Here is a 19,585-nt window from a genome sequence, read left to right on the forward strand (position 1 = left end):
CCCACACTGTGGTCCTTGCCTCTCCTCTGTCTCCAGCCCCACTTGCCCCTACTTGTTTCAACTATGCTCATGAACTTGACATGCTCTGTGATGGTTAATTTTATGTATCAACTTGGCTGGGCTAATTAGCTACACGTTATTTTCAGGGTGTGTCTGTGAGGTGTTTCTGGATGAGATTCACATTTGAATCAGTACTCTGAGTGAAGCAGATTGCTCTCCCACTGTGATGGGCTTCATCCAATCAGTTGAGGGACTGAATAGAACAAAAAGCAGAGAAGGACTTGACCTGCAATTGCTGGTTTAAAAATGGAGGAACTGGGACTTCCCTGGTGGTGCAGTGGTTAAGAATCCGCCCGCCAACGCAGTGGACACGGGTTCAATCCCTTGTCTGGAAAGATCCCACATGCCACGGAGCAACTAAGCCCGCAAGCCACAACTACTGAAGCCTGCACGCCTAGAGCCCACGCTTCACATCGAGAAGCCACCGCAATGAGAAGCCCGCGCACCGCAATGAAGAGTAGCCCCCACTCGCCGAAACTAGAGAAAAGCCGGTGCGCAGCAACAAAGACCCAACACAGGCAAAAATAAATAAATTAATAATTTATTTTAAAAAAATGGAGGAACCCACGTGGAAAGTATGAGAAGGAAATTAATTCTGCAAATAACCACCGAGCTTGGAAGACGATCTCAAGCCGCAGGTGAGAACTATAGTCAGTCCCAGATGATACACAGATTCCATGCTGTGAGATGTACGGCAGAAAACCCAGCTGAACTGTGCTGGACTTTAGGTTACAGAACTGTGAATCAGTGCATGGGTATTGCTATTGGCTGCTAAGTTGGTGGTGATTCACTGCATAGCCACGGAAAATCACCTATGGGAGAAGTAGACCTTCTTGCCACCTGCTTCAGCCAATGAAGTGTGAACAGAAATGACTGTTACAGGGACAGATCTGAAGAGCAGCATGTGTTTCTTCTTGCCCCTCTGGGTGCTTCTGTCCTCTGCCCCTTGAGCCTGGATCCTGAGTGCAACACATGGAGCAGAGCCACACTGGATGACCCACAAACCAACGAGCAGGAGAACAAATGTGTATTTTTATGCCACTGAGTAGAGCTGGTTGTTATGCAGCATTATTACGGAAATAACTGACTAATACATTGCCATTGCCATTGCCAAGCCAAAGTCTGCAGGTCTTGGGCCAGAGTTGATGTATTTATCTGAAGGTCTAATCCTGTGCTTTTCTGACACATGGAATTAAACAGAACAAGGCACTTGCATCAAAGAGCAGAAGACCAAAGACTGCCAACAAATGGCCTCAAAACCAAGAAACTGACAAGAGTATGAAAATAAAGCCATTCAAGTAAAGGTCTGTCCTGAACCAGAACCACTGAATCTGAATGCCACATGCTCAAGGTATGTCGGTATTTACAGAAAGTAACCACATCATAAATGCCTAAGAAATGTTACTTTTCTAAGTCACCAGATTTCTGAAGCTCATTAATTAGCAATCTATATAAAATTGAGTCCTTCTGTGATATTTCTAGCAGTTCAGTAAGTGATTAAAAGCCAGGCGCTCAATTCTGGATGCCACAGTGAGGACATTATAGCTCAGACCGGTTCTACTTAGAAAACCTACACCTTCTTCAAAACAACAAGGCTTAGAAAAATTGTTTCACGTCTTTTATCCCTTAAATGCAAAAACAGCTCACACAATACAGGAAGAAGTAAACAATCAATTTGATTGAAGGAGGAGAACAAACGCATACAAATTTTTTTTTTTGTCAGTTTTTAAGGCTTTAATTCTACGGCTAAAGTTTAATTATCTTTCACAAACCCCCAATTCTGTGATCTCCGAGATACCTGAAAGTTGAATATATGTTATGTAGCTTTTGGAATGATTTTAATTAGGCCAAGGCCTTGTTCCTATTATTATCTTCCAACCCAACCCGAGTTTAGCTATTTTAAGCCTGTGTTATCTGCAAAAAAAGTACTTTTTGCTTTGTTGCTCCACTATTTTTATTCCGAGAGCTAGTTAAGTTTGCATTCTGATTTTCTATTGCTAAAAATCTAACTTTCCAAATACACCAATATATCATTTGGGATCTAGAACCCAGGGAAAGTTCAGAATCTGCTATTATTGGATATTCCATGAGATATTTATTTCAAAGTAGCACAAAGAAAAATTAGATACTGTCCACTAAAGGAAGAAGTGGATACAAATGTACACGACACAGTTATTTCATTGAGATTTTTAGGTTAATGAGAAATTAAATACATACTTTGCATACATAACTTTAGATCAGCGTGTTTCTATGGAAAAATTCTTTCTAAGAGAGCCATTTTTACATGGGTAGTTTGGACCACTGTGAATGGTAGCTGAGCTGCTAGAGGTCTCCCAAGAGGAGAGTGTCCAAAAATGTGTCCTTCTTTGAAAGATCATATTTTCACCTTGACTTATTAAGAATTTTTTCAGATTGCAGAAATCATTGGATCGTATAAAGGAGGCATAAAGAGGTTCTGATAAAGACTCATGTAGGGATGGGGGGGGTGGCAAAGAGAGAATCATAGCAGCTAGTGAGCATGACTTGGGGAGGGGCCACAAATTTTCATTCAAAGGGAATAATTATGTGCAGTGGGGGAAATCCCACAGCAGAGTTGAGACCCATGAGCCAAACTGGAAGACTGAAGGAAAGCTGAGGGTGAAAGTTGAGAGCCAGGTTAAATATTCAGAAGCAGATCAAGGAGAGTGGCCAGAATCTGTGCACCTGAAGCTGTCAGGTGGAGCCCCTGAGAAGCTGGACAGTAGGACAAAGATGCCCAGAGATCTGGAGAAGGGGAATGGATTGGAGGCGAGTATGGCCACAGTGCACACCTCCTGGGGGCACTGCTCACACTGGACTCTCTGCTGGGCTCCAAAGGGGAGTCTTGTTCACAGAGGCAAAGTGAGATACACTCCCTGGAGTGGGAATGGCTCTTCCTTGGGGTTGAATATCCTATAATAGCAGATTCTGAACTTTCCCTGGGTTCTAGATTCAAGTCAGGAACAGAAAACACACTCTGGACAGGAGACTTCACTCCGTCCCTCGGGATCCAGGAGGAGCTGAAGGGGTCACGTTGCAGCCCAATGATCGCTACGCTGTGTGCATATGTGCGTTGAAGACTTTAGTTTTTAGAGAAGTTTTAGGTTCAGAGCAAAATTGAACAGAAGGTATAGAGATTTCCTACACACCACCTGCCTTCCCACCTGCACAGCCTCCTCTATTATCTACACCCCCCCCCACTAGATGGTACATTTGTTACAACTGATAAACCTATGTGGACACATCACCATCACCCCAAGTCCGTAGTTTACACTAGGGTTCACTCCTGGTCTTGTACCTTCTGTGGGTTTGGACAAATGTATAATGACACAGGGATCCACCATTATAGTATCTATTCTGTATGAGGAGTACAGTTTCACCACCCTAAAAAATCCTCTGTGCTCTACTTATTCACCCCTCCCTTCCATCCCCTGGTGCCCACTGATCTTTTTACTCTCTCCATGGTTTTATGTTTCCCAGAAGGTCACAGCATTACAATCATACCGTATGTAGTGTTCTCAGATTTGCTCCTTCCACTTAATAATAAGCATTTAAGGTCCCTCCGTGTCTTTCCATGCCTTGATAGCTCATTTCTTTTCAGCACTGAGTGATATCCCATTGTTTGGATGGACCACAGTTTATTTCTCCATTCACCTACCGAAGGACACCTTGCTTGCATTCATGTTTTGGCAATTATGAATACAGCTGCTGTAAGCATCCCTGTTCAGGCTTTTGTGTGGATGGAAGTTTCCCACTCCTTTGGGACCACTCTGCTTTTAAGCTGGTTGGGCAACGTGTGCAGAGAGGTGGGAGAATGGACAGGGGGGACTGGCCTCGGGTTCGATGCTCCAGAGATGGTGGCAGGTATAACCTTCCCAGTGTCCAGAGAAGATGAAAAATTCCTGTGAAGGTTTCAGCATCATTCTCTTCACAGGAGATGTAAAGATGAATAAAACTCGGTTCCTCCCTCAAGGGGCTACAAGTCTAAAACCCATCTCGTTGAATCCACACCTTACAGAAGACACAGTAGCAGTGGTTATGCGTTAACATGGGGAAACAGTAGAGAGGAGATAACTGAACCGAGAATTCTAAGATAAATCGTGGCTCCTCAATTTTGGGGAGACGAGTCAGTGGGTAGAGAAGGGGGCATTCAAGGCAGGAAGAGTAGCTGGAACATAGCTGGGGTTTGCTCATCCAGGCAAACAAAAAACAAACAAACAGCACCATCAAAAGCCCAGGACTCCATCCTAAAGATGGTGTAAAAGTTAAACAATTTTGCCATAAGGTACATGGAGAGAGTCAACTTTGAATCACTGAAGGCTAAAAGAGAGCTACTTTATTTTCTTGTTTCTTAAGTTATTGAAATAATGGACCTCATTTTTTTTTATTACAATACAATTCGCATCTCATAATAGTTACCATTTTATTTTATTTTTTTTTTAACTTTTTTTTTTTTGCCGCACCATGCGGCCTGTGGGATCTTAGTTCCCCAACCAGGGATCAAGCCTGTGCCCCCTGTACTGGAAGCACGGAGTCTTAACCAATGGACTGCCAGGGAAGTCCCAGTTAGCATTTTAACAGTGACAATTTGGTGGCTTTTAGGATAGTCACAAAGTTGTGTGACTATCACCGCTATCTAATTTCAGAACATTTTCATCAGGACACAGAGAAACCCTGCATCTATTAGAGGCCACTTCCCAGCCACTCTCAGCCTCTGTCTTAATCCTTTTGAGCTGTTATAAGAAAAATACCGTAGACTGAGTAGCTTCAATAAAAATTTATTTTTCACCATTTTGGACGCTGGGAAGTCCAAGATCAAGGTGCCGGCAGAATCCGGTGTCTGGTGAGGGCCCTCTTCCTGGTTCACAGACAGTGTCTTCTTTCTGTGTCCTCACATAGTAGCAGGAGGGAGACAGAAGTCTTCAGGGTCACTTTTAGAAGGGCACTACTTCCGTTCATAAGGGCTCCCACCCTTAGGACCTGATCACCTCCCAAAAGCCCCATCTCCCAATGCCATCCGACTGGGGGTTAGAATTTCAACAGAAGAAGTTTGGGGAGTCATAAATATTCAGTCTGTTGAACCCTGGCAACCTCTAATCTACTTTCTGTCACTATGGATTTGCATATTCTTGAAATGTCTTAACAGAATCATAGAATATATGGTTTCTTGGCTGTGATTTTTTTCTCTTACCACAATGTTTTCAATGTTCATCCTCAAGGCTGCATGTTTCAGCACTTTATTCTCTCCAGGTAAAGGCTCTTTGCACTAGGCAAGCTCCAAGTCAGGGCAAAAAACAGACACATAAACCATCCCTCAGGAATGAGGATTTGCTAGAGCCCAGGCTGTTCCTTCCCTCTGCTGCCTGCTAGGGACGCCGGGGGATGTTGTTTTTCAAGGCTGGAGAATGGTGGATCGCACTCGGCAAGTTAAAATACCACCAAGCTTACTGTTTTTTACTGAGATTCAACCATTTTCCTCGAATAATTGCTGCAAGCCTTTGGTTAATTTCCAGATTCCTGTAAAAGTTATCTCTGACAACTTTTTCTAGCCGTCTCACTGATTTTATGGAGAAGGGAAATTTTGGAGGTCCTTACTCTGCCGTTTTCACTGCTGTCCATATCATTTCCATTTGCTTTCATTGATAAAACTGCATGAAGTAGATTGTAACGCTAGCCACAGATTTCCCCTCCCTTGTGCGCACGTCCTGTTGCAATGTGAACTTGCAATTATGCCCCGTAAGTGCGGAGGTCTGCTTATCAACGTTTTGCATCTGGGTTTGGCCGCGGAACCTGTCTGCAATGGAAAGTGGCAAACACACAACAGCAGATGCTTGCAAACTCTCTGCACCTGGGCTTGCCCTTGCCTTCCGATGTTGAAACCACCGGCACGGCAGCCTTGAGGACAAGCCTGGACCAGCCTGCTGGAGAATGAGGGAGCCACATGGAGAGGGGCCCTGGATGTTGCCAACCTTCACGGATGAAGCCATAATAAACCAGTCAGCCCAGCTGTTCATCCACCAATTACAGATGCTGGAGCCAAGATCCACGGAGATAATCCTCACCCCACTGGGCCCCACCTAAATGTCAACCTACAAAATGAGGAGCTAAGTAAGTGCGTATTGTATGAAGCCACTAAATTTTGAGACGGTGTGACACACAGAGAACCCTGATACCATCTGTCTGTTCATCATCTTTACTCTTTACTCCTATGAAAATACAGATACTCTGGAGAAAAATGTAGCCATTTACGTAGTCTACCTTGCAACATTAAAATGGTTACGTTCTGATCAGGGATGACTAGGCAAACTTTTATGTTTATTTATTTATTTAAAAATATTTATTTATCTTTGGCTGCGCACGGGTCTTAGTTGCGGCACGTGGGATCTTTAGTTGCAGCAGGCGAAGTCCTAGTTGCGGCAGGTGGGACCTAGTTCCCTGGCCAGGGATTGAACCCGGGCCCCCTGCATTGGGAGTGTGGAGTCTCAGCCACTGGACCACCAGGGGATATTGTGAGTGCAACTGTGTTTGAAGATGAGCACGACGGTGACGGTGTTTGAAGTTTGGGGATGAGGTCACGGAGGGTTCAATACTGCAGTCTTTCTACTTTTGCGTTTGTCTGCCGTTTTCCACAATATAGCGCTTTAAACCAATTATGGCTAGCAACTGTCATGCAGTCTTTCCATCCTGTCTTTCCATGTGGAATAACACTGATGAGAATGAATTTTAAAATGTCAATTTTCATCTGTGCCTCTCTCAGGAAACACATTACATTATTTCCTTCCAAGCTTTCATTTCAAAGTGCTGAGGCTTCCGAGGGCAGAGTGAAAGCATCTTCCTGTCAGCACAACCACAATGCAACCCCATGCGAATTACAAATAAATGATCTCTACTAATATCACATTTAATGTAAAAAAATCAAAAGGCATAGTCTGCTCTGTGTCCGAGTCCATGATGAAAATGTCTTGCTTTTCTAACACCTAAGTAATTGGCACCTACAATGGACTACACAGTAATCAGAGAGCTGAGTTCCACGCTGGAAAGAACTCTGTACTTATCTGCCAAGATAGAAGAAACTCTAGGGCAATGTGATTAACTCCCTACATTGGCAAACCCGTATTTTATGGTTCAGGAATATTTATCGACCAACTAGGAAATGGTTTAGGGTACTACTGCAGTTTGCATTTTTGTCCTTACACACTACAATTAAAACAGTAGGAAAGATACATCAGAATGGGTCTTAATACGGTACTGACGAAAACACTTTCTAATTGGGTAACCCTCTCTTGCTAGGAGAATGAAATGTGTTCTATTCAATAATCGTGTTTAATCATAACGGTGCCTTACAATTCAGCTGCCTTTGTCACCATCCTCCCTTCTCAGGCACTGGCGTGGCTTACATTACAGAAATTGAATGCTTTTATGTTGAAATTCAGTCCTCAAAATTAGTGATTTAGAGTCCCATTCATTCACTCGGTCAAATTCTTTTCCGTCCAGAGCATGCAAATTTCTGTGGTTATGTTCCAAAGAGGAGAAATGACAAGCTGAGCCAAAGTGGTTGGTCTAGATGAACACCAGAAGGAGAGCGGAGGACAGGGCTGGCTCCGTGCTACAGCTGAATGTTTCAAATTGGATGGGCGACGCTCAGTATGTAGGCCATTCCCTGAATACGCGTTAACATATTCGCCGGGGCTGCTGCAGCATCAGTTTCGTCACGGCCATTAATTTCTAGAAAGGGCAGCATGCCATCTAGCTGTTAGGGACCCTGCTCGTGGCCAGATCTCATCGAAAGATAATTCAAGAGCATTGTCATTTCCTAGAATAAATCTCCACATCTTCGGAAGGGATTTCTTGTACTTCTAGAAAACTTCCTTGGAGCCGAGAAGCACAGAGGCCATCTTTTGCAGAGAAAGATGTATTTTTAAAGCATGGTAAGTGATGAGCTGACACTGGATTCCTGCACGTTTTAGGCATACAAGACAGTGAGAGGTGAAGGTCTGAAATTCTGCCTCTTCTGTCTGCCGCGGAGCTAAATAGTTGTTTGGACAGAAGCATTCATCAAGTGCTTTCTCATGCATTATCTAGAATCACTGAAGATGGTCTATTACGGGATAATTGCCACACTGCGACCCACGGCAACTTCAGTCCTCCGACCTCTACTTTTTCATCTTTTAAGAGAAATGCACCATAAACAGAAGTGGGGATGATTACGGCTTGCTTCTATACTGAACACTAATCTTCCTCTCGCCTCCAACCCCTGCCCCCACTATAATGCATATAAGTCACTGTCTCATTTCTGCTTGGTCATTCTCTTCTAATTGTCATCACTGTTGAATTTAAACAACTATACATGAGCAGAATCATTTATAGCCCTGGAAAATCTTTAACGCTGCCTTGCTGTGATGGAAATGATGCAATATGGCTTTAAATATTTCCCTAACACAAGTCGCCCTTTAAAACACTGTCATGGGAAAACAAGAACACTGTATAATTTTTTTTTTTTTTGGGCACCAGAATTCACTAAACATTATTGGGGTGAAAATAAAAAGGGCAAACAATTCAAAGGATGAAAGGTCAGAAGATGGTTTACTGGCATTTAAAATATATCACTGTTCCTACTATATATTCTTTTTACTTTAAATATAGTGTCAAAAGTTTGAAACATACAATTAAACAAGATGAAACATTTTCAACATATTTAACATGGCACTAAATGTAGGCTTTGTTGTTATTGTTAAAGCAGAGACATTTAACTTGTACAGCCGTTGATAAATTTCCATGCCCTGTAAGATGTCACCCAGTGAAGCGATTATTTACCTCCCTAAAGCCCACTCAGGAAAGGTTAGGAGATGTGTACATTTCTGAAGCTTCAGTCAACGTAAATGTTAATTTTTGTGTTTTGTTTGTTTGTTTTTCATCCCGGCCCAAAGCCATCCTCATTTTTCCTCTCCTCCGACTACCTAAAATATCTTTCTAAGCGTGCTTAAGCCTCAACCATTCCAGGGTTCAAAATGCCCCAGGATTCCTTAGCAGATTGATCTGTAAGGGAGAAAAATGAGTGATGCAGTATCTGGCAAAATTTAATCATTATTCCTTTGCAGAAACAGAGTGCTGACATGAGTTCGTCAAGAAGAAGGTACTTAAAGGTGCAGTGACGACATCTAAGCCCTTGGTCACTTAAGAACAAAGGATTATTCCTTGCTCATCCTGTACGGTCATCGTGGGTCATCTGGGGCTCTGTTTGGTGTCATCCTCACCCTGAGACCAGTCTGGGGGACCAGCCTCTATCTGAGATGTGGAAAGAGTGCTGGGAAATTTTTATACTGACAACGGATGCTGCAGCTCTGAAGTGACAGGTGACATTTCCTCCAAAACACAATTTTAAATGTGCCTGGACCGTGGAACAAGCCACAAACCTTTAGCAAACACCACAGGGAGGGCTGTAAACAGTAAATGAACAAACACAAAGCCACATGCCTGTTTCTTTAAATGCAGTAAACCAACTCCACTAATCTGAACTCCATTTTAACGGTCAGTATCCTCAGATTGCTTCTTTCGTCTGGAAATGTCTCAAGTCTATAGGCCAGCTCACAGATTCAATGTGTGGGTTGAATTCACGCAGCACCCTCCTGTGTTCCTTGGCAGGCCAATGAAAATAATAAGTTCTATCAATGACTTACATATCCAGCTCTTTGTACAATGTCACCATCTAACCAAGCCTGCTACATATGGTGGCCCACGTTGCACACTGGACAAATTTAGAAAGCACTCTTGCTATGGTGGTGTGTTCACGTCACCCCTGGAGTCGTGCAGTAGACAGCATGCACAGTCATACATGGAGACCATGAAAATCTATGCGTTTACTCGTTTTTAACCAAAACATCACGGCATAAATCTGAGCATGAAGCAGTCTGTTTACATCCTGTTTTCTATATCTGTTTCCTCATCTGTAACAAGACAATCATAACATCTATCTGACAGATGGAATGAAGATTAAGTTAATGAATGCACAGATGCACTTGGAATCAAGCCTGGGACGCATGAGTCTAACCAAACATCATCGCATATGCCAGCCTATCACAGCAACGCATGGGCCCTGGCACCGTTTCCCACCTCACCTTCAGGATGATGAAACGTGTTGCAGAAACTCACTTTATCTCTGCTTCTGATGCTACAGCTGGGAATACGTCTCCCTGATACAAGCTCTAATGGATGGGCTGTCTCATACCTCTCTCTCGTGGCAGTTACTGACCTGATACATTTGCCTCGCCTGATAAAATGCCACGAGTGCCCTTTTCTGAATTATCTGAAACTCTTAACTTCTCCCAACCTTTTCATACGGCACTTGTCACCTTCGCTGAGAGGCACTAGATAACGCTGCTCTCAAACCTTGCTGCAGAAATGCCCCTCAGATTTTAACACAAAACTGATACTCTGCGTTAACTGAATGTTTTCAATGCTGACTTTTAAAGAAAAGCACAGGAAATAAGCATCTCATGGATTAATTGGAAATATTAAACATTAGTTACACGGCATTATTTCAAAGGTTGCTGAAAGAAGTTGGCATAAAAACATTACATCACCTTTTGATCTTTTTCTAAGACTAAAATCTGATCAACAAAACTAAAATATCACATTCACAGGAGTCTTTTACATATTCACAGGAAATATTTTTGAAAGTATTTAAAAAGTGATAAAGTTTGCAGGGAATTTAAAAAACATTCCTTGCAGGATATTTTGTCCTGTCCAAAACTTTTGTAAGACATTCGGTGCGTCAGACATTTGGTCCATGCCAAAAGGTCCTTGAAATTTGGTCCTGTCTAAAAGGTCCATGAGCTATTTGGTCCATGCCACACAATTTTGAACAGGACCAAATATCAAGGACCTTTTGGTGCGGACCAAGATGTGTCCTTGGGCGTTTTGGACAGGACCAAATATCTGCTAGCCAGAATATTTTATAGAAAGGTATTCATTAGAAGATTTTACTCTTAGAAATACCATCATGCCTAGGCATATATATTTTGAAATCTGCTATTTTCCTATAATCCATGATGCAAAATGTAATCTTCCACTTTGAGAAAGAATCTCAACATTTAAGTAATGATCAAATTGCTGGTTGTATAAAGCAAGCAACTCTGTTTCTCACTCACTCACACTGTAGTTGCAGAATCACCTCTCCACAATTCTGGGCTGTGGGCAGGTGGTGGTAGTGTCCAGTGTACTTCTATCTTTAAGTTTCTCTGTTTCCCACCTTCATACGGTTGACAGTCTTTAAAGAATTAAGGCATATACCACATTTCCTTGTCCATTCATCAGTTAGTGACATTTAGGATTCTGTCCACATACCGGCTATTATGAATAATGTTGCAATGATCATGGTTGTGCAGATATCTCCTTGAGATCCAGATTTCAATGTTTTGGATAAATACCCAGAAGTGAGACGGCTGGATCCTATGGTAGTTCTATATTTAATTTCTTGAGGAATCTCCATACTGTTTTTCACAGCTGCTACGCCATTTTGCATTCCCGCCAACGATGTAGAGGGTTCCAATTTCTCCACACCCTCGCCAACTCATGTTACGGCTTTCTTTCTTTCTTTCTTTTTTTTTGCGGTACGCGGGCCTCTCACTGTTGTGGCCTCTCCCGTTGCGGAGCACAGGCTCTGGACGCACAGGTTCAGCGGCCATGGCTCACGGGCCCAGCCGCTCCGCGGCATGTGGGATCCTCCCGGACCGGGGCACGAATCCGTGTCCCCTGCATCGGCAGGTGGGCTCTCAACCACTGCGCCACCAGGGAAGCCCTTGTTTTGATTTTTAATAATAGACACCCTTGAACTTTAAAAATGAGGGCAATCTTTCAGTAAACAGCATGGATGAATCTTAGGTACAAGATGCTAAGTGAAATAAGTCAGTCACAGAAGGACAAATACTGCATGATTCCACTTATATGAGGAAACGCATAGAGGCAGAGAGCAGAACGGTGGTTGCCAGGGGCTGGGTGGGGGGGGGCGGGGTGAGGAAAATGGGGCGTTCCTATCAACGAGTATAAAGTTTCAGTTATGCAAGATGAATACATTCTAGAGATCTGTTGTACAATCCTGTGCCTGTAGTTAAAAATATTCTATTGTAGGGCTTCCCTGGTGGCGCAGTGGTTGAGAGTCCGCCTGCCGATGCAGGGGACATGGGTTCGTGCCCCGGTCCGGGAAGATCCCACATGCCGCGGAGCGGCTGGGCCCGTGAGCCATGGCCGCTGAGCCTGCGCATCCGGAGCCTGTGCTCCACAACGGGAGAGGCCACAGCGGTGAGAGGCCCGCGTACCACACACACACACACACACACACACACACACACACACACACACACACACACAAAATTCTATTGTACACTGAAGAATCTGTTAAGGGGGCAGATCTCATGTTAAGGGTTCTTCCCACCTTAAAATCAAAATTAAAAATTAGTGCATAGGCTTCTATTCAAAGCAACACCAGTAGATCGGAAAAATCTTTTTGCAATGCAAAAAATGATCACAGAACGTCAAGCTTACATAATGTGGCCAAGCTTAGCGTTATTAGTCAAGGTAAGTAACCCCAGCTGCTGTTGCACTAACAGCCTCCAAATCTTGGCGGCTTAAAAAAAAGATGAGATCCTGTTCAGGTCACAGCCACCTGTGGATGAGGGGAGGGGGGTTTCTCTGGAGCTGCCCCAGGTGGTGACTCAGGGATCCAGGCTATTTCATTACCGTCACGGCATCACCATTCCTTAGGACCATCTCAGAGTCCTCACCTGGATATTCTGCATTCTGCAGCTACAAACAGAGGATGGTGCGGGGAACTTCCGGCCAGGCCTGAGTGTCTCTATGGTCCCAAAGATAAAAGAAGTGGGATATGTCTTCTTGCCCGATACCCACTGCAATGAAACCGTATGTAAGAGCTATGAGACAGTTTCTGCTTCACCTGCAGTTACTGAGGGGCCCTGCCCACTAGGTAATATGTCATATCTTTGTGTGTGACTTAGTTTTGCACCCTGTGTTAAATTCAGACAACATAAATTTTGACAGGCAATTCACAGTTCATATTTATAATAATATATTCATCGGAAATTGGGCCTTCAGAAAAACACCACCATCCCTCAGCACAGGTAATACAGTTTGAAACCTGAGATCCTCATATAACCAGGGAGGCCAATTTTATATCCCAGACCACCATATGAAAGTCATTATGTTTGCTCATTGGGTAAACCATACAATCTGCCTTTTTTTTTTTAATTGCAGTGTAGCTGATTTACAATAGTGTGTATTTCAGGTGTACAACAAAGTAACTCATATATATATATTCAGATTTTCCATTATAGGTTATCACAATATATTGAATATCGTTCCCTGTGGTATATAGTAAATGCTTGTTGTTTAATCTGTTTTGTATATAGCGGTGTGTATCTGTTAATCCTAAACCCCTAGTTGAATCCTCCCCTCTCTTGCCCCTTTGGTAACCATAAATTTGTTTTCTACGTCTGTGAGTCTATTTCTTTTTTTTGTTGCTTTTTTGCGGTACACGGGCCTCTCACTGCTGTGGCCTCTCCCGTTGCGGAGCACAGGCTCCGGACGTGCAGGCTCAGCGGCCATGGCTCACGGGCCCAGCCGCTCTGCGGCATGTGGGATCCTCCCGGACCGGGGCACGAACCCGTGTCCCCTGCATCGGCAGGCGGACTCTCAACCACTGCGCCACCAGGGAAGCCCTATTTCTGTTTTGAATATATTATACATTCATTTGACAATCAGCTTCTTTGAAGATGGGTAAGATAAACAGCAGTACCCTGAGAGGTCATTTAGAGGCTCTGAACTTCATGACGAGAACCGCCTTTAGGGCAAACATTTGAGGCTCTCCTAGATGTAGGGTCCATTGAGTTCTCAGAAAACTGAGAAATTGCTTCATGACAGTATTTCCTTTGCATGAACACATGGGTCGTTTTCAAGTTGCTTGTGTTCTAATTAGGTAAGTGGACGTTTCCTTAATTGAAACAGCTCCTCTAACATAATATTTGACACTCTTAAATACTGGTAAATCACGATCACTTAACTCGGAGCCCATCACACAAAGAGATGGTAGGAAGTGATGTCAGCTAGAAGCAGGTGTAGCAACACAGACCCGGTTCGTGGCATCGGAACACCAAGGATGGCCAGGGCACCCACACTGTCCTGTCTGAGGCCAGGGCAGCCCAGATGGATGGGAGGTGAGGGGAGTCAGGCAGCTATAGTTTACGAGGCACTTGGTCACTGACATCACACCTTACATCCTCTCAGGACCAAAGAGGAGGTGACGAAGCTTGGCGTGTATTGCACAGGAGTCTGTGCAAAGCAACATCTTTCATCCACGCACACCTCTCCCTACTATGTATGACCCATGGGTCAGCCCGCCTCCCGACGGGCATGGTTTAGCTTTTATCCAGAATGGCTGGGTCAGTGAGAGCCCACCTAGGCCCCAGCATCACTGCATTCCTTCCTGATTCTCATGGCTTCAGCGGTTTAGTCTGACTCCACTTCTGCCTTCCTAGGGAACCCAGTCGAAAGGTAGAGAAGAGAGGGCAAGGTTTGTCGTATCAAAATTTAGACTCTTCTCTGCCCCAAACATCTGTTGAGCAAAGAAGCTGCTTCATCTGGGTCCAGGACCAGTTAAGACTTCCAAGGCCCAGGGGGAAACATATGCATAAGATTCAAGATAAAGACAGGTTACATAAAAACATAAACCATATTAAAACACAAAAGAATTCTAGTTTACGACTGCGTTGGTACCTGTGCGCCTATGATCTTCAACCCCAAATGTTCAGTTTTTGTTTCTGACATTAAAAAGACATTAGACATTTTTTTGTGAGCCCCTGAAAAGAGGCCGTGTGCGAGATGGATAACTTGGCCCTTGCCCTGCCGTCTAATCATGAAAGTCATGGGCTATTTATTTCTTAGCCATCTCTATACTTCCTACCCCTCCCCGGAGCCTCAGACATTCCATAAGTATTTGCTGAACTAAAACCCATATTCCCCATCCATTAACATCGTGCCCCAAACATAGGAAACACTCCGCACGCTTGCTGAATTGAGTCCTGTGGGAAAGCACGGCACGACAGCACAGAATGTTTAATTGCCAAGGAAAATTTTATTTTCATTTTGCATTAACATCAGGACAAGGTTCTGGGAAACCTGCACAGAGGCAATCACTTCACAGATCGCATTGTTCAGACAGATGCCAAGTACTTTTCCTGTTTCTTTACCCTTCACTGGATGTCCTTCAGGGCTACCTGAAATCTGTTTCCTTTCTTTAATCCTTAATTACCTCGATACGTAGGTTGTGATTTTGCTTTTCATGCAGTGATACTGACATTGTCAAATAGTGCCCTGTCTATAGATTAGTGTTTGCTTAGCCTTTAACATCTACGAAATGCTAGAAATACACAGGTTTTTTTAAAAAAGAATTTGTTTAAAGCTTCAAAACTCACTAAGGTTTGCGCATACAACTCGAGGCCACACCGATGGGAATTCCAATTTCCTGCTGTACATTCCAAGCAAAACTTTCAGATGGTAAGTGGTCTGAAGTCTATGGTAATTATGATTATGACAAATAAACCTGATTTTCAAATACCGTGAAACATAAGGGTGATCCAAGTTATTCTGAGGCAAATACTTTAAAGCTCATTGTACCTCCAGAGGTATATGGATTCTTCATTGGCTGTTACCATTGTATAGATTAAACGATTAATTCTATACAAAGCTATGTATTCACATCATCTATAAAACTCCTTCAAGTTATTTCACCCTCAAACACATGTTCTTACATCATAAAATGTTTTGTAAAAGTCCATCTGCATTGAGTATGTTCAATTCTGAGTAAACACGATCATCTTCGAACGTAAGTTCGTAAGTGGCTTTATATAGTTTCTGTATGATAATAGCAATAACCCTAACACATTAGTAACATGCTGGTGCATTCTTTCATGAGACTATTTCCTAGAACAATGTGACAGATTTCGGGCAATTTCTGCAATGAGAAATCCGCATTAAAAGAAAGAATCCTGTTTGTTTTCCAACTTTAAACCATTCCCAGGGAGTGGGCGGGCGGGGGGGGCGGGAATCTTTTCTCTTTTTTAAGAAAAAGAAGGATTAAAATCTGAAATAGTAGACCTTAAAGAGGAGCTGGGGACATGCTGCTGGATCTTAGAAATTCTTCAGTGGAGACAAACAGAGGAAATGAGAGTCCACTGTCAGAAAGCCTGAGCCACACTGTACACATCCTCTCCAAAGTGCCCGGAGGGGCCAGGGTACCAGTGGGGTGGGGTATTCCATTGACCTGCACTCTTGTGGGATGGAGAAAACCCTGAGCCAAGAGCAGATGTTCAGACATGTTCCCGAAAGAGATGAATGGGAGGCAGAGGGACCACAGCTCCTGAGGACGGATCAGGAAAGGAATCTGCATGATACTGTTGGAGGATGCTCAGCGCCTGAAGGTGACCTAAGTGCTCTCTGCACAAGTGAATCCTTTCCTCAGGAGGGGCTGGTGGCTCAGACGTTGGAACTCTCGCCAGCTGTGCCCCTAACCCCCAGTCTCCGACGTGACCTGGTTATGCCTCATCCTGCGTTACTGAGGTTGCAGGAAATGGAATTCAAACAAAATTGCACATCTCATGGTGGAGGCATCGATGTTTCTTAGCCACAGGATCAGACCACAGAAAACACGGACATGTGTACAGGTATGTACGGACATGAACCACCTTCTCTCTTCATTAAATTCTGCAAGAACTCAAGATGTCACGTTCATGGGTATGGGTCGTGGATGGATTGCTTGTGTCTTTCTCCCCCCATGAAATATCGCACATTTTACATGCCAAAAATTCTGAATCCTGTTAGAAGGGATTCCAGGGACTGCAGCATCACTGAAGTGGCCTTTGAGTTCAGAACCTCCGTTCACCAAAGAAACAGCAGAACCCAAGTAGAATGCTGCCAATTATGGGATGCAAATCCGTACAGGAGAGATTTGTCTTGGCATTATTGTTCCTGAGGGATTTCACCAAAAGGCTGCAGCACAGACAGAGCTGTGAGCCTCTATTGCTCTTACTTAAATAGTGATAAGATTCTAAATACTGTAAACTTCTCGAAGCAACTGTATATATATATAAACATATATATCACGAATAGTATTTCATATTATTGCAAATAATACTGACAGGAATTGCCTTCCAATAACCAAACTGGAACTTACCATCATCCATGATGGGTCAAGATGGTCTTTTACTCATTATAACGTTGCATGTGTTAGACGTAGTAAACACTCTTTAAATTTTATTCTCTTTTTTGTGATGCGCTATACGGGGAATCACAGTGGCCACAGCATCACATCAGCTTGTGGAGTAAGTGATGCCTTATGTCGGGGATCACGTGCATTGGCTGAGAGATGAACAAGTTACCTGTGCAACTTCCTGCTCTCCGTCCGCACTGGTGTTGGCCAGACTCACTGAAGTCCCGCTTACCGCATGCATATAACATTGGCCTCGGAAGATGTGACTAATGTCTGTGCCTCTGTTTACTGCAAACCCTGATTTTTCCCCCAGGGTGTACATGTGGGGTTTTGATGGCGTCTCCAGGTGAGAAGACAGAGAAAAGGGATCTGAGTCCCGGGGTGGAAGCTGCCAGGGCTGGCTTCACTCAGTGCCGCTCCCCGAGCTCGTCTGTGATGCAGCAGGTGGGGTGGCCCCGGGCGCCCCCAGACGCACGTGGCTAATGGCTTCCTCTCCCAACCTGCTTCTCCCAGTCGCACTGGCAAAACAGGCCTGAAGATGAGCAACACATCTGAAGCCACGGCTTCCAGATAAGGTTCCCCAGCGACAGCTGATTGGGGACGTCCCGTAGGGTCTCAGCGTGGCGGGCTGCCGCTTCCTGCATGGTCTCCAGGATCTCCCGAAACCGGGGCTGTGACGTCGGAGTTAACGGGTTTCTCTCCCTGGGATCTTGGGAGATGTCAAAGAGCAGAGGCGGGTCGTGGTAGGTGACGTATTGCCCGTGACAGAAACACACGTGGGTGGCAAAGCAGCCGTTGGCGCCCTCGGGGAAGAACTTGGGTGTGAAGAAAAAGGCTTTCCAGATGGACGTGCCTGTGGTTGACAAGGACAGAAGTGGGTCTCGTGGGGACAGGGTCATCAGAGTCACCCCCAAGAGAACATGCACAGAAATCACCCTGCCGTGCGCTGCAAGAAGGCAGAGATCTACCACTCGATTATGCGTGGAATGGATTTCTCATGCTTAAGGCTCAAAAGGGTAAGAGACATAGCTTAAAAAGAAAAACCCCCATGCATTGCTGTTAAACTGCGACAGAACAAGAGACGAAGCTGATTATGCAGTAGCTGTTAGGATGCAAAGTTAACCATATTAGAACCGTGGCATTTCTTCCTTGATCCATCTCTCCCTCTCTCCCTCTCTCTTTCTCTCTCTCTCTCTCTCTTGCCCCTCCCCTCTTCCTCTCTCTCCCTCTTCCAACTTTTTCCCAACCCCTAATTGCTTGGGAGAAGCTAGTGAGAAAGGAAACAACCTTACTAATAGTTTGAGCAGAGAACTCTAAGAGGACTGCCACAGTTCAGTCTCATAAACTTGGGACAGGCACTCAGCAAATACACACTGACTAACAGATTCTAAGCTCCGAGCTCTGACCCTTTTTGTTCTCCAACTTCAAGATGCTAAGCTTCGCAGCCTGTGTTTCTGTTTAAAACAAAGCGGAGGGAAGAGGGAGGCTCAGTGCTAATATGTACGTGATATGGTAAAACGCGACACACACACACATATACACACGTGTACACATACATACAGCCATCAGGAACCATGTGAAACATGCTAGGACCTCAGCTAACATGTGATTTCCTCCCTTTTAAGAAAGCCCAGATGCATCCCATCCAGAATTTAGTGAGGCCGGGCGTGAGGATGGGGAGAAGTTGCAGCTGGGCTTCAGAAATGATCTTTTGGGGGTGAAGAAAATGTTCTCATATTAGATTTGACTATAGTCATAGAACTCTATACAGTTACTAAAAATGGCTGAATTGGAATTCTATGCTCTCTATGTGATACCTTAATAAAGGTGCTAAAAATTCCAATTTGACCCCAGAGTAGGATGGTTACGTAGTTTTTAAAAATGTAACTTCTGTGTTCCATTAAACACCCAATATTGCCATTTTTAGAAAAAATTAATTTACCAACAAATAATTGTGAAATGTCTGGTTTCCTGTTTATCCTACAACGTTATGGCTTTCTGAAAGCTGACTACTCATCACACATGCTCTGACAGAGGTCTAAAAAGTGTTTCCTGGGTAGAAAAAGGTGGCAGATCAAAACAGAGTCAACACATACGAACCAAGCAGAATTAGGTGCAGACCGAAAATGTCCTTCTTCGCTTTATCCTTCAGCTTTTTTATATAAAACCATAGAGACTGTCCCACTAGAAAGCATCACACACCTATTTGAGTCACTTCGGTCATTTGTCGGC

At 44.0% G+C, this 19,585-nt stretch overlaps 1 protein-coding gene across 1 annotated transcript in view; it reads right to left on the bottom strand.

Moving 5' to 3' along the window:
- Positions 1-15,200: 15,200 nt before the first annotated feature.
- The window catches only part of STS (steroid sulfatase), a 178,856-nt gene continuing 174,471 nt past the window's right edge, over positions 15,201-19,585 (bottom strand). Inside the window, exon 12 of the mRNA XM_060138071.1 lies at positions 15,201-18,206. Coding sequence (XP_059994054.1) covers positions 17,833-18,206 — 374 coding nt within the window. The 3' untranslated portion in view covers positions 15,201-17,832. The remainder of the gene's footprint in view (positions 18,207-19,585) is intronic.

This window comes from Lagenorhynchus albirostris, chromosome X (genome assembly GCF_949774975.1).
Source record: "Lagenorhynchus albirostris chromosome X, mLagAlb1.1, whole genome shotgun sequence".
NCBI classification, from domain to species: domain Eukaryota; kingdom Metazoa; phylum Chordata; class Mammalia; order Artiodactyla; family Delphinidae; genus Lagenorhynchus; species Lagenorhynchus albirostris.